This window comes from Nyctibius grandis, chromosome 18 (assembly GCF_013368605.1).
Source record: "Nyctibius grandis isolate bNycGra1 chromosome 18, bNycGra1.pri, whole genome shotgun sequence".
Lineage (NCBI taxonomy): Eukaryota > Metazoa > Chordata > Aves > Nyctibiiformes > Nyctibiidae > Nyctibius > Nyctibius grandis.
Window position 1 is genome coordinate 10,556,486 of NC_090675.1, and position 16,298 is coordinate 10,572,783.

At 46.5% G+C, this 16,298-nt stretch overlaps 1 protein-coding gene across 18 annotated transcripts in view; it reads right to left on the reverse strand.

Annotated features, from left to right (window-relative positions):
* MSI2 (musashi RNA binding protein 2) overlaps window positions 1-16,298 on the reverse strand; it is a 215,237-nt gene that overhangs the window by 133,229 nt on the left and 65,710 nt on the right. For all 18 annotated transcript variants that reach the window (XM_068415924.1, XM_068415922.1, XM_068415921.1 and 15 more), the window contains exon 6: window positions 2,883-2,975. In XM_068415924.1, the coding sequence (XP_068272025.1) occupies window positions 2,883-2,975 (93 nt within the window). The remainder of the gene's footprint in view (window positions 1-2,882; window positions 2,976-16,298) is intronic.

The window sequence follows — 16,298 nt, forward strand, 5'->3', positions numbered from 1 at the left end:
TATTTCGTTTGCAAGAATCTTTGAAACATCTTTGGCTGAAATAACAGAGGATCATGGAAACAACTGCGTTAGACTATCAGGATTAGGTGGTAAGACAATGGCTTTTTTTTTTTTTTTTTCTTCTGATTGTAAGTGGTTATGGCTTACTTTGGAGCTCTGCTTTCCTGGCTTGGCCTCCTGTGGATCATGCTCCCTGAAACCACTGGCAGGAGCAGCCTCAACCTCAAGCACTCTCCTGGGTACGCCTGCCACGGCTGCAGGCCCCAGGCCCGCGCTGCCCGCACCTTACAGCGGCCAGGGATGCCCATTTTCACACAATGAAAGGTGGGACTCCTGCAGACCCCAGACTTTACAGATAGCAAGAGTAATCACTACCAGCAATTTCATGACCAAAGGCTCAGGAGTTCATTACACGTATTCTGGTGCTCTAACAGGCCGGCATTTTCACTGGTGAAGTCAGGAAAGACGGTTTATTAAAGCAGTCTTGTTTTTATTGGAGAAAAAGGTTCCGGCATTTACTTTTCAAAAAGCTGCAGTTTCAAATTCAACACTTCAGGCCCTCGCCTGCCAACTCCAGTTAAATGAGCGAGTCTGCCTGGCCCCAAAGCCAGGAGCTGTTCTAACCACATCGTGCATTTTGAGCGCTACCTCCAGTTACCAAAACAACCTCCCCTGGTTGCAAAGCTCTTCTCCACAGCAAGTACAAACAGGATTTCAAGAATCACAGCAGTAGGTAAGCAATTTTTTCCACACCAATAAAATAAGCTCAGCATTTCAAAGAGCAAGTCACCTGAGATGCTCTTATCAAATATGGGCGGCTCCTCTACACCTTAATTATGTAATGCAATTTTATTTTAAGAAAGAGCTAAGCAAATGCAAACCTTGCCAGTCGATCATGATGCGCTGTCTGCATTGTAATGGCTTGACTGGAGAGCGAGGCTTGTGTGCTGAGCAGTGCACAGGCTCATCACCAGCCCCTGCCCAGAGCTCGCAATCTGAGCACACGGGTCAAGGAAAGGTGGGGAAGTGGAATGGACACGGAGAAGGAAGCAGCTCCTACGAGGTCCCACAGGGCCAGTCCTGGGTCATTACATCTGAATGCAGCATCCCACCCACTGCAGCGTATTAACAAGTCTTCTAATTTAGTTGAACCACCAGTCCCCACTTCCTAGAGTCATTAACTAGCTCTGCACCTTCTCACAACCACAGCTTTGGGGAGAATCACCTCAAAACACCCCACAAACCAAACCGTCTGAACTGAGAAACAGCAAGACGCAGCGGAGAGAACCTGAATGCCAGTACGCAAGGTCAAGTCATGGTGACACAGCCAAGAAGCCTCCTCCAAAACACCACCGACTTCACCAAACTCACCTCTTTTTCACAATCTACAACAGGAAAGCGTGAAACAGGGATGTAACTGGAAAAGGTCACCTGGTAGGACAGGGGCCAAGCCCTGTGAGCCCGAGTCCCACAGGAGCTGAGCTCTAACAACGGGACCACACGGCCTCAGCACGACACACGCCAGCTCTACTGCCAGAGGAGTGGGTTCCAGCCTTGATTGCTGCTTGTGCAATTACTGTCAGTGGCTTAATTTTTTTAGCCTTCAAATTAAGATACTTAAAATATTTGATTTTCCAAAAGGGTTGCCTGTGGAAAGCCAGACCTCTTCTAAGCCATCTCAAGAAAGGCAGAGCGTGAAAGCAGAACTGAAGCGTCCCGAATCACTAGTCACTACTGAAAAACACAGCCTAGTCGTCTGCATTCTCAGGGACTGTAAAATTGCAAGCATGAAACTACCAGATGGTGAAATTAAAAAGACTATATTAAGACAGCATCCAGACAGTATGCAAAGCACTTATATTGAAACTATTATTAACTTAAAAAATACAGGTTAGAGGAGTTCTGCAATTAGAAGTAACTACAGAAGAAACATCCAAAAGCTCATGTAATCCTTTAATAAAAGGCTCAGCAGGCTGTAAACATCCTGCCGGAATCGAAGATTATTATTGAAAATAAAATGAATGGTTTGCAAAACAACTATCAATCCAGCACAGGAACAATTTATAAACTCCCCTCCTCAGTCCTCAACAAAATACTGCCTGGCCAAGGGTTTTCAGGGCAGATAAAAGAACTGCTTTCAAAGCAGACGGCTCCGCAAGCTCTTCACCTCGTCAGACTCCTGACCAAGCATCCAGAAGCCGTGGGGATCCAGTAAGCTCCACTGAAGCTGGTGGCACTACACTCCAGCTAGACAGAGTCTGGATTGTGGGGTTTGAGCTGTTCCATCACTGTGAAGACTATTCTGGCAAGGTTCAGGTTTCCTTCCTTGCATAAACTTTTTTTTTTTTTAAAAAAAAAATCAGGATTCTACATATATTTCCACAGGATCTTGCATAGGGATTTTTTAATAAGAAATTAAATGGATATTCTAGTGACTTCCATATTATTCTTGCTATTCACGTGGTTCCTTCAGGCATTTTCACAACTTAATGAGCTCTCTCAAATATGTCTATCTGCTCCTTTTGCCACTGGAATCAAGGGTAAACAGAAGGTTGATTTTATGAAGTAGACAACTGTGTAATCATGCAGCTAAGGGTCAAGTTCTTCCTGAACATACACAAATTCACCTCCCAATGGTTCTTTTTAATTTAATGAAGGTAAACAGTGTTGGCAATGATGTACACATACCCATGCAACAAACACAAAAGGAATTCCAGAAGCAATTCCAGAGGCTTCGAGAAATTATACTGAAAGGCAAAAAATGTGGCCCCCCTTTGAGCATAGGCTTCATGGCACTTTTGTTTTTCAAAACACACTTTAAAAAGAAAGAAAAAAAAAAAAAGAATTCAAAATATGTAGTGTTCAGTTGGGCAGGAACTTACCTTGCCAAACTGTTCAAAGTATTGCTTTACGTCTTCAACTACTGTATTAGCCGATAATCCACCTACAAATATTTTCTTTGTTCTTGTGACCATCTGTAAGAAATTACAAGACAAGCATACAGTTTAACCAGATTATTTCAAACAATATGTGGAAAAAAAGAAATATTCTTCAGATGCCATCCCTAACCCAGTTAATGAGGGTATTTCTTTACAAAAGCAATTCAGATTCTACTTGATTAGATACTTCTTTATTTCTTTGTCTTGTTTTGTTTTTATTCGAGAAATGGCTGAGTAAAGGCACTCAATAACAACTCTAGCCCCCGGATATTTTTTTTTAATAAATGATTTTTATTGTGCTTCTCAATGCAAATATAAGTGAAAAGGAGTCCAAGTGTTGTATCCTCATAGCTACTGTCTCAGAAAGACAGGCCGTACTCCCCCCTTTTTCTCCTAAAGACAGAGTGCATGCTCTTTGGCAGACAAAAGGTAATTACACCAAATCGAAGCCATGTGTTATTAAGTTTCCATAGGTCAGTTTAAAAGCAACTTGCAGAGTTACTTTAAAAATAATCAAATTACAAAAGACAGCAAGAGCTACCGATGCCACAAACCACGTTTCAGCTCAAATGCTCACAGTGTCACCATCCATCGGGGTTGGATCAGGCCCTTCAGAACCCCCTTTGTGCTCCCCAAGACCCCCGCTGAGAACCCAGCTCTTCCTGCGGACCCACACATGCCTGAGTTTGGTCCATACAAGGTGATGGGATGATGCTGGACGCCCTACGGAGAAGGTACTATCAGATAACCCATAACGGGTTATCTGCCAGGGGAAGCTGGTGTCTTTGGTGGGCTGATCCCAAACCACTTGTGGGCCACCTGAAATTCAGGCAGATCCAGGCCAATGCTGTCTGCGTGCTCCGAAGGGACGGGCATCACCCCCGTATGCTTGGACAGAGGGGAAACACCCCAGCTTACAGCAGGCAGTGCCCTTACTACTGGAGACAACAACTAATTAGCAGCCTACCCCACCTTATAAAGACGTTTTAAAGTCAATGTTGCACGTTAACTCAAGAAACCAACGAACACATCAATAGAAATTCATGCATTAAAACGCTTGAGCTTGTTTTCTGTACGACAGGAACTGGATGAAGCAGCCAACTTACAAAGACTGAAGGGAAAAACCTCCCCGTAACTCCCGAACCAGGCCCTGCTTGGTTAACTAACGGCCAGCCAGCGCTGAAGCAACGCAGAGAGAACAACGCCGGGCAGCTGGCCGGAGGCACGGCTGCCGCAGCTGCTCAGCGCACAGCCCGGATCCTTCCTCACTTTGTTATTTTTCCACTACAGACGAGATGCGTTGTACGATGGCTGCGGAGGGTCGCACGGTCGCAGGCTGCCGCCAACCCGGCCGGGCTTTGCTCCATGAGCAGGGCCACAGCGACCAGCCGTGCTGGCGGCTGCGGGCAAAGCCTCCGCAGAACTGAGGCACCAAACAAAAAGCCTGGAGGAGCCCCAAATTCTCCCAGCGCAGAACAAATTAAACATCGCTCCCGTCTCCGCTGCCATTCAAATTACCCAGGGTAGATATTTCCCTCAGTCGGCCCCTAACCATGCCTTACAGAGCTCCACTTTTTTTTTAAGTTAGGAAGAAAAGAGAGGGAAAAAACAGTGTAAAAATTCAATTATTTTTTCCTGGCTGCAATCTAGGCCTCCGAAATTGAAGCCCAAGCATATATTTTTCTGTAGAAAATTGTCATTTACAAATAAAGAATTGGCTAAAGCCGACTTGTAACTAAAGGATTTTGCAGGGCTGTCAAGAGCCCTCTGCCTGCCAGCATCTGATTTAAGATCGGGCCAAGCTTCTGTTGTCATACAAAAGAGAGAGGAAAGCAATTATTCTAAAGCAATATTTGAAATTATCATCATTTTTATATTTGACCAAGAAGGAAAGAAAGAAAAAGAGAGCTACTTCTTTTAGAAGCAAGATGGAAGGTTAAAGGGAAAAAAAAAAAAAAACTACGTTGTTTCAATAGCTTCAGTCAAAGAAAATATTGGTAATGACAAGCAAATTCACAACATTTTAATGCCTAGAGATGGGTAGCGAGCTGGGAAATGGTTTCAGAAATCAGCTCTTTGGTACAAAAGTGAAGCACAAAATTAAGTCTGCTTTTACAATCTACATTTTCCTGAAGAGACGGTGCGATTGCTTTGCTGTACGTGTCCCCTCAGCCAACGAGCAGAAGTAACGTGCAGCCTCAGCAATCCCTCCTGCCCTGCGGTGCCTCCACAGGAGATGCCATCGCCTTCCTTTCACCCGCGGCACGACGTACCCACGTGCCCCCCGACTCGCCACGGGCTCAGCCAGGAGCCACCTTCTCACCCCACCTCCCACAGCCCCAAGATCACCAGCAGCCCAGGAGACGCGGTCGTGAGACACGCGCGGGTTTGGGAACCAGCCGTTTCCCCGTGCAGATCAGGATGTGCTCGGCGGCGGTGAGCGAACGGAGCCCGCTCACCGCGGTGCCATGACGGGGCCAGCACCGCGCTCGGCTCGGATTTAACCCAGGGCACCTGGGAGAGCCCCAGCAGATGAGAGAAGGCACCGTTTGTGCTGGAAGCAGCCATTTCTTCCTCAAACATCACTGCCAGGTAAGTGCTGTACACAGCTGACTTGTCTGTGCTGGTACAGCCTCCCCAATTTTCCATTATTAGACTGTGGTGGGACTCGGACCAACTGGAAGCAAAGCCTCCAGCTCCTGCTCTAACCTGCAAATCCTCGCTCATCAGCCAAACAGACGAGTTATGAGGCAAGGCTTCATCAGGGTAAAAACCACAGAGAGCCACGGTCCTGCTCTGTGCGGGGCTCCTGAGCAGAGCTTTGCACCAGATCCAGAGCCCACAGACCAGAGCGCACACCACCAGCGTAACAGCTAAAAGACATCAAACAACTACAAAAAAAAAAAAGTATTCACTCACTCAGGTATTTTACTATACCCGGGACACCTTCTGTGTAAATCAGCCACTGAATCACCAATAAAACAGATTTTAAAGCGCATGAAATGGCCAGGACCAGGCAGAGTCACATACGAGTGCTAAGAAAACTCAAGAGTCCCAACATCTCTCATCGCTAACGGCTGCGAGGACACACGAGGAGACCACCTTATTCCTCACTGAGTACCCACAGCTGACCACAGGCAGAGACAGGCCACCGACACCGACGGGCCTCTGGTTCATCCCAGTAAGGGATGTTCTTACTATCCCATGTGGTATTCTCCACCATCACCTCCCCACGCCTGTGCTTGTTTCAGGGAGGAGAAACAAAGGGTTAAAAAGTATTTAATGAAGAACACTTAGTGCTGATTAGGAAACATTAAAGATGACAAACGATCAGAGGCACAAGCGTTTGGGTCATAGGGAGCGATCTGGAGAGCCCAGCACAGATCCGGGTTTTAGGAATGACTCCAGGAGGTCTCGGTCACTCAGAAACCACAATACCTCCAGCTTTGTGTCTTTGTTTTTAATTTGCAATATAATATATCTCTCACCCACTACTGCAGGGCTCTGCAAAATGTAGATATTACATGTTTGTGGAGCTTTTGTACGCTGAAGGTGTCTCTCGCTGCAGAAGGAATCAACAGGAGAGGCAGATCTAAGGCTGGTTGTGAAGTCCGTTAATTGTCAGTACCTGCAGAATCCTTTGTTTGTACACTGTGTCGGTGTTGCAGCTAATCAAAACGCACGTGACGACTACTGCGAAGAATCATTCAAGGTTACAATCTCTTTATTGGCTTTGCTTTTGAAAAATACCTTTGCCTTTGCGTCCTGAAACTGAGCAAACACTTCAGGTGGTGCAGAAGCAGGAAAAAACCACTCTGCTTTAGCAAGACGAGTAATCTCATTTTATTGTAACCTTAACCTTGCAAAAAAATGGCAACAGATCGGTTTGGGGCATATCAGGTAAATCTCTGAAGAACAGGCTGAAGATGCAGTCTCTGGAAACAAAAATCCTGTCCCACTCAAGTACATCAATACGCTACGTGAGCTCAAACCAACGGCCTCGGGTAAAATGCAGGAGCTGCAGTTTTGTGAAGGTAGAGCCTCCAGTTCAGTGTCCGTTGATGTCCTTGCACACTCACGTACCCACTCTGTTCTTAGTGTTCTTTGGATTTTCCCCCCCACTGAAACTGTCTTATTATCATAACTATTAAAAATGAATAAAGGGGTTTTTAAGCTGATGAAATATTTTACAGAATTCCCAGAATTTCAAAATCTCAAGCAATAAGTACCCACTCCTCCTTTCAGACGAGCCAAGGCCCAGCCTATGTTTAGCACAGGACTTACACACTTGACTTCAGGGCAACGGTTTTAAGTGTCATGTCCCCACTGCTCCTTCCACAGCCTTTTTTTGCTGTTTCCCCCCAGCTGCAGTGAAGAGCTCCTGGCTTACGAGGCACGGCTGATGAGGCTGGGAAGGATGAGCACTTACATCCAGCTAACACAGAGAGGAGACCGAGTGAGTCACTGGCAGGTCTTGTGGCAAAGTAAAATGTACGTGCTTTGAAATGGGGTTATCCAAAGGTGCAGGTGCAGCTAAGAACGACCTGGGCAAACGTACATGGCAGCAGAGCCAGAATCGCTGGGGTACTGTGCATGCCACCACATCTCTGCTTGAAACAGGGCCATGGTCTAAACAAGCAGCCACTGAACAGCCCAACACACACGAGGCTCAGAACGCCCTGGGAACCGGCACGTGAACCCAGCTCTGGAGCACACCAGGGTGGAGCTCATCACAGCTCTGCAGCCTCAGCTTCTCAATCCAGTGGAAGAGGGCTAGAGTGCTAATAGTGAATCTGCATCGCAAATTGCTGAAATTAGCATTAATTTCAGATTAAACTAATTATGCATATATAACTGTTTTCCAGAGCTCTTTCCTCTTTCCCGTACGACAGCACATATGCGTGGGTGCACGCGCATTCCAGCTTGCTCACCTAATCTGCAGTTTGACATTCCATCATTTCTAGTGTACCCGCCTTCTAAATAGGTTTATAATTGGAAAAATCATCTTTGGTATATATGCTGAACTGCATTTTATACCCCATTGTGTTGTACACATTCAAATTACAGCATTACCTCTAATTAAAAACAACAATAACTCATGTAATGGGGGAAGTGATCTTGTTAACTAAATTGCTAGGCTTCTTTGGCAGAGCACAAACCATAAGCAAGAATTCTCCAGGTTTTTTTTTTGGCCTCCGGGATCCTCACAGCAAGTTCCAAAAAGCTATTAAAAAACAAACTGGAACATGATGCAAAGCCCACGACGAAAAAGGCAACATCTATTGAAAGCTGCCAACCTTCCTCCATTCACCAAGTAAGAGAACACCCCAGGAACCATCCCCTTCCCCAGCACTACTGCACGGCTGACAGATGATGGACATGTTTTGCCGAGCACTGTGCACCATCGCCTAGCAAATATTAGGCTCTCAAGCTCTGCAACAGCCAAAGAAACTCAATCCTGTGCAAAGGCAGCGTGGCTTTATGTGCCACGTACAACACGCTTAAGTATTCAAAATAGGATTTCAGCAAGACTTGAACAGTGCAAATACCTCCTCCTGACCCCTGAGTAAGCTAATGTCATCCTGTGAGAACTGACTCAAGCTACAGAAAGGTATGCGGGAATGAAAGAGCTCTTTAATCCAAACAAGCGGCACAGATTCCCAGCGGGGTAAATCAGTTCCCTCGATTTCTGTGGAAAATACAGACGGGTTGTATTCTCCCAATCCGTTCATAAATGAAACCGTTAACTCAGTCCCTGCTGTATCCCTAGTTTTTTGCTGTCTTTGGTTTTGCTGTTAACTTTGGGAGGGTCAGATTTTGGCTGGTGGTTTTTTTCCTCCCTCGAAAACCACGGTATCAGCAGGAGGCAGAACACACAAAGTGATTTTTGTACGACAGATTGAATCGGCAGCAATCGCCAAAGCCGTCCCTGGAGCTTCACAAGCAGATCTGGCCGGGGTCCAGCAGAGCCCTTCCTGGCCATCTTCCTGCCTACAACCAAACCTAACTCTCTCACACGCCCCCCAGGAGGGCCAGCCCCTTATTAAGCAATGTTAATTAAGCAAAGTTAAGCAATGGCAGCCCCTCACAGGCCACAGCCATCCCTGAAAGAAGGGGCCCCCCCAGGAGAAGGGCTCACTGGGGGCAGGAGCATCCTGCAGCCCAGCCCCTGCTCTCCAGGCACAGCAATGCATTCCCGTGCACCACCACCAAGAGCTCCCCTCATGGGAGAGCCAAACTCCTCAAAACCAGCCCCAGCTGCGAGAGCTCAGCATTTTTCTGAGCAAAATCTGGCTTCAAGCTTCGTATCAAAAGATACAGTAAAATTCACCAGAGCCAGACTTGACACCCTCCGGAGAACAGGAATAGTTGACAGCCCCACAGCCTCGCTATAACCCGTTATATCACATCCCTGAGGGCTGCTCCCTTCCACTGTGCTCTAGTTAACTCTTTTATGGGTTACAGAAGCAAGGAACAGAGGCAGGAAGAGGGGAGCAGAGAGAAAATCTATTTAAATCCCCCTGGTTGCTTTAGCTTCTCATGCACAATACAGCAAGGAAGGTAACTCTGAACATTCACTGAGTGCAGACAACTTATCCAACGTGCCTGCCTGATTACTGTTCAGCAGTGCTGAATTAAATAAAGATAAGTATTTTTAAAGGAATATATCTCAGGACCACAAATTGAGATCACTGCCCAATGTGACCATGGACTGAGGGTGGGATTTTTGCAATGCCCATGTAACGTAGGGACAAAGGTCCCAGTGGGAAGCAATTAAGACTGCTCCTGAATCTACAGGCTACTGGCAAAACTTTGCCTTGGAGAGAGAGACAGAGATGGCATTCTGCCCAGGGAGCTCACATTCACAGGCACGGCAGCAATATTTGATGGGAACACGGCATTAACTGACCATTACAATGTTCATCAATTCCTCTATTTATATTACACTGTATTCTGGAAAGAAACACCCTGTGCCACATCCAAAATACAACCAGAAAACTTTTATCCTCCAACAGGACACACAACTGTGAAAGAACATGTTTCAAGGGCATGTTCAAGGTCAATTCAGAGTAAAGCTCTACAGGTAAAGCACGGTGGGCTAAAGTGGGTCCAAGTGGGAAATCAAACTAAGCAGCTTCCCAAAACATAACCAAGTCATCGTTTTTTAATCTGGAACCATACTAGAAGGCAACCGGCTGTCCCTGCTAAGCTCAGGCAGAGTCACAGAATCAATCAGGTTGGAAGAGACCTCTGGGATCATCGAGTCCAACCATTGCCCTGACACCACCATGTCAACTAGACCATGTTCAACCGAGTTCCAACTAGAGTCACGTTCAACCGAGAGCTGCTGCCTGCTAAGCAGGTGGGTTGCCCAAGCCCATGAGGTCACATCGCCACACCACGGCTGTCACCCAGGAGCCAAACACGGATCCTGCACAGACCTCTTCCACCGGCGGGCACTGCTGCTGTACCAACGGCCACAGGGCAAGGCATCAACCAATTTGCAGAGGACGCGCTCGCATCCTGTTGGCAAAAACTACCACTTTTCCTTCCTTGGCTGCTCCACGCTTCCCTCTGAAGTTAGGAGAGCACACACAAGCAGTCACACGGTCCAGCCAGCCATACCTTTTAGCATGCAAGCAGCTTGCTCTATCAACACGCCCAGAAGCGTGTGGTTCTGCGGCTTGAGTGGCTTTTATGGTGCTGCCAATGAACCTTCCTTTAAGCATGCACTTACAAAAGGAGAAGGAAGAAATGCAATTGGAGGTTTAACACAGTGCTTAACAAAACCCAACAGCACAGTCCAGTTCGGAGACTAAGAAATGTGCGCACTCTGTAAGAGTTTATAAATTCTTCCAGCTCCTAACACGGAGGTCACTCCAAAAAAAAACCCACCACATTTATTGCCTCTACAGTGCAGAAAGCAGACATAATTTAAATACTTCGAAGTTAGTAGCAACTAATTTTTCATTATAACCCTGTCAAATCAGTGATGAGAGCTCTCTGTTAAGATTCTAGATAATGCCCTGCTAAAACAAGAAAAATTCACAGGAAGGGAACTGTGTAAAGTAATTTACCTCCCTCCCAACATACTCCAGATGATTTCTCTGAAAAGAACAAATGGAAAACTTTAACCCTTAGCCTTGATTAATTTCATCTACATAATATAGATGCACATGGCAATCAGTTACTGATGAGCAAGTTTTACCTCATCTGCTGAGTCAAGCTAATGTCTATGCAACACGCTGCTTGGCTTTCTCGTAAGGGTGATCTTTTCCTCTGATGCGAGACCACTGAAATCTTGCAAAATGTCCAGATTTGCTTATTACCGCTGTTGAAATACTTCCACAATTTTATGAAATGTCGCATTTTCTTTTATCCTCTTCTCCCCACACAAATGGGCTGGTGAATTGCAAGAATTACAGTACTCCCACCTTCATCTCACAAAAGAAAGATGTTTCCCTCGCCGAGGAGGGAACCCACCAGCCATTATGAAAGCAACATAGTTGTCGCTCTAAAGCAGATCAAATAACCCTTGACTAGGAATAAAAGGGCCCCCGAGGAGCAGCATCGAGAATGAAGAGTGGAAGCAAGACAAGAGAAAACATTCATACTTTTTCCAAAGGAAGGCAGCACCTCGCAGCTACAAGAGCTTGCCTCCCTTGTGTGATGTTTACTCACTTATTGACCACGGGGCAAGTCATTTGAGTCTCCATAGGGCTGAGATATCAAAGAGTCCTGGGAGAAACTCAGCTGGAGTCTGCAGGGCTCAGCATTTAAGCATACATTTTAAGTCGCAGCATTTCTGGAAGCCTCATTAGGTTGAGTACGTTGCACAATTGAGTGCTATGTGCCTTGATTTCCGCAAAAAGAACAAAAACATATCCCCGCCGCTCACTGGAGCCTGTGAGGCTTCACTCATTAAATGTCTAACCTGCTCAAAGACTGATTTGAAGATGCTGAAATAGTGCAAGACATTGTTACTGACATTATTGTTATTAAAGGAAGAATAAAAAAATATTATTCCTAGCTAGGAAGGTCATAGCAAACTACCAAGCAAGAGATAAATCAGCCAAGGTCTACAAAAAAAGACATTATTTCTCCTTTACTCCAACATCTTAATGTGCATGACTTTTTTTGCGCTGGAAATATATTTCTATAAATCCTCCTCTACAGAAAGCTTTGCTCTCAGAAGGGGAAAAGTAGCAGATAAAATACTACCCATCAAAATGAACTCAAGTCTCTAGTAACATAACTAAATGTGTAATGTTACAGATGTTTTATAGCCAGGATGTCGGATCCATTTAGATCATTTTTAGCAAGAAATATCTCCCCGACGCTGGAAACCATGCTAACAGGTCTTGGACCAATTGTTTATCCAAAGATGCCATCAGGAAACAACAGTAAGTACCGACCCAAACTTGGAGGGCTCGCTGCTCAGCCGCGTACCATCAGGGCTGAGAGCCAGAGGAGGATGCCAGGCTGAGAGGAGCGAGCATCAAGACACAGGGGCAGGAAAGGGGGTAAGTGTGAGAACACGTAGCAAAGGAGTAGGGGCGGATTACCAGTAAAAACAAAAGCAGTAAGGGCTGAGGACAGTTGCTACAGCCTGGAGAGCACAGGAGAAAGAGCACGTATCTGCAGCTGGAGCCATCCCCTGCCTCCACTCATCTCCATTTCCATGCTCTGAGTCCCCCGAGAGCACCCTGAGTAACCGTTCCGGAGCTGACAGGGGACCAGACAGACACAACCAGCAAACAGATCCCTGGTTTCTACACCCGTGGGTCCTGCCGAGGCCAAGGCGCGCAGACACCTCCTAGAACCACTCCTACGTGCGGCACAGCCCAGCGCACCCACCAACACCAGCGCTGGGGCAAGGAAGGACCTCGGGACACAAACCCACCATCCACCTCCAACACACGCCTGGGGACGCAAATGGCAATCATTAGTGTGCCACGTTAATAGCCACGACGTTACAGGCACACACGCTGCCTGCCCAGGCTGAAGGCACACTTTGACTGACGGGTAGTTGTAATTTCAAAGCCCATTAGCAAATGGTACCCAATGCTGAAAGATTTATTACCCAGAATGATAACTGCCTCACGCTGTTTTGTTTGTTAATTGTGACTAGCTTTGCCTTCAGAAGGGTAGGAGCCCAATAAATCAGTTATCTCCGGGAAGAATTTATTTAAAGTTGTTAACATTGTAAACCCGAGTACTTGGCAAGAGATTCTACGAAAACGGATGTGTTTATACATTGGCATTTGGATGGCAGAACACACAGCGTGACTCAGCACCCGGGCTTCAACAAGGCTGTCTCTAAGCAAGACTTTGACGGGTCTAGGCAGGCTTTTGCCCACCAGAACAGGCCAACTCTCGCGCTTGTTTCTCACCTCCCACGTGGGGCTGTGCGGGGCAGCTGTGCACCACGGGGCTCAGGCTCACAGCACCCCAACTGCCCACAGCAGCTCAGGGGATTCACAAAAGCAAGAGGGAACCAAGCCCGTCCCAGCTTCAGGCACACGTAACTGAGCTGGGGCTCGCCCTCCGCCCTCGGCCCTCCAGCACACCCAGCGAGGCACGCTGCCCAGCTCTGTGCTACCAACCACGCTGCAACCATGGTGCAGTTCATCCTCCGCACAGGCCCATCACAGCTCCCTGTCCAAAGTGGGGATTCAGGGAAAAGAAGTGCATGACACGGAAATGGAGGCTCCAGAACAAGAGGCAGAGAGCCAGCAAACCACAGCAGAGCTCCAAGGCTCCCCGCTCCCTCTCAGCCGTGCGTGCAGACAGTCTGCACGTCGCACCCAGCAACGCCTCCAGCTCTGAGCCCACCCGACCCCAGGAGGTCTCACTTCAGAGACGTGCTCGTCCACTCTCCAGTAAGATCAGCAAGAATGAACTCCCTGCACATCATGACAGCAAAGCCACGGGTATTCCTGCACTGCACCTCTCTCTGTTCCCAAACGCGAGGCTCACCTTGTTCCAGCACTCTTAATCCACTATCTGTGCCAAATTTTAAGAAAATTGTTGTCATGTTGACAGTCCTGTCATTTCTTTTTCTCCCTAGGGCTGCAAGACTTGCAGAGCTCGAAGAAATCACTGAATTGTGGCATTTCGGTCACTAGCTCAGCCTCCTGCCTACTGAAGGATAAGGAGAGGGGCTCCTGGTTTCTTCCTTCCCCACCAAGGCTCAGAGGCACAGTGCTGTGCTGCGTGTCTTACTGGCTCCCAGAGCAACGCCTGCTACCATGAAGGGACTCATTCTTACCCCATCTATAATACCAACAGGTCTCTAATAATAACGATGTTACTGAAAATAAGCATTTGGCTGGAAATACACTCCTTCCCCCTCTTCCCCAGCACAACAACTCTGCCAATATCAGAGACTATCACATCTCAATACATTTACAGACTTGAAAGATCATTACAACACTGCCAAAAATCTCACAGAAAAAGGCCAAGTCACTGAGATGACTGGATTGCCAGGTCTGGCAGGACATGAAAAGTGGGGACAACTTCCCATGAACAGCCACTTGAGTAGTTTGACTCAAGCCAAATCCGAATGCCATTAACATCTGCCTCCTGCCCGATGTGTGGGGATTGAGCTGAAGATGTCTAAAGCTACCTTCTGCAATTGGAGCTTAAACTCTACCGCAGGAGAAGAGATATTCAGAGGATACAGTACTGGGAGGAAAGCAGCAACAAAGGTGGCAGGAGGTTTCATTCCTCCCAAGGAATCACGAGGTCTACAACTCTGCTGGAAATTTTAACATAAGACTAGGAGCTCCATGCCTCAACTTGCCTAGCTGGACACAGGGCTAAAGACCACCCCAATATTTGTAAGAAACAACCTATGAACCACGTGAGCATCTATAAGCTACACATGCGATGCCGTATATCAAAATAGTTCATACAGGCTCAACAACGAAATCTTTCATAGAGGGTTACATCCCACCTCTCCAGCCTCGTACCTTTAAAGCGATATAAAGCACAGAAGTGAGCTGCCCAGACTGAACTGATGCATGGGAAATGTTTTCCTTTCACGTGACGGCTAACACCATCAAAAGGAGGCCAGCACAAGCTGCACCCACAGCCACACGAAGCTCGCAGTAAGTCAGGACCAACTCCCTCCCATCCTCCAAGAGGACTTACAGCCCTAACGCAACACCCAAGAACAGCGTGGCAGCCAGACACCTTTCTTGCCTCTTTTTGATAGTGATTTGCTTTCCATTTTTATGAACCGCAGTCTGCCAGTCTTTCCAGCTCCAAAGTTCTGCCCTGAAGGCAAATACGCCGCCAGTTGTGGCAAGGTTTTGATGGATCTTCTCCAGGAAGAAGGGGAGAGGAGAAAGCAAAGGGGCTGCAGGTTTGAAAATTTGAGGTTATACATTCAGCTCAAGTTCAGCAATCCTTCATCCATTGTTAAATCACAGACCACGCGCTGAGAGTTAAAGACCTATATAGGACTCCAGGGACTAATCGAGGAATGATTTCAGCTTCTAACTGTGCTCTAACCAGGCGCTTAGGATGCAAAGCACAAGTTTGTGATACTATTGTACACTGCATCAAAATGACTATTTGATACATTTCTGCAAATAACTAATAAGGAAAAAAAAAAACATCACCTTGGCATTTAACATAATTCTCCCCCTCCGTCTCCCATCCTTATGTTCACATTTGCAACAAACAGCCTGTGTCTCCAATTAGGTAAACTTTATGCATGCGTGAAGCCCCCAACGTATGAAAGAGCTTTTATGCAACACCAGATTATCTAATGGGCACATATTTTGCAGAAGAGCACTTTTAACATACCTAGTCACAGAGAAGGGGAAAAAAATGCATTCCATTCAGTAAGAGAGAAAGGGGAAAAAAAAAACACATAGAAGCTGCAAAAAAGGAACTGAATGCATTTTTATATTAAGCAATCAAGTGCTGTCACACATTGAAAACACAAAGCACTGGAAGTTTAAGTGGGCATACACTCAGGGCCTTACCATGGGACACACTTTTTCAGCAATACAGAAAGCACTCCCTTATCAACGGAGCACAGTGAGAAGCAGGGTCTCTGCCTAGTTAAAAAAAAAAACCCAGAGAAATAACTTCTCCTGACAGCTGACATTCTTAACTGAAAAAGCTATGTGCCAAGAATTATCAGGCCTGGCTTTTCTCTCCCTGATAGATGACAGAGCAAAAAACAACAGCGGCCACACACATCTCATAAATCACAACTTTTATTGAATGCCTCGCCACATAATAGCAACAGTCAAACCGAATAAAGACGCTTTTCAGTGCTCATCTGTAAAATACTGGGGGAGAATAGAGATCATTTCCAGCACTAACAGCCTATCCCAGATA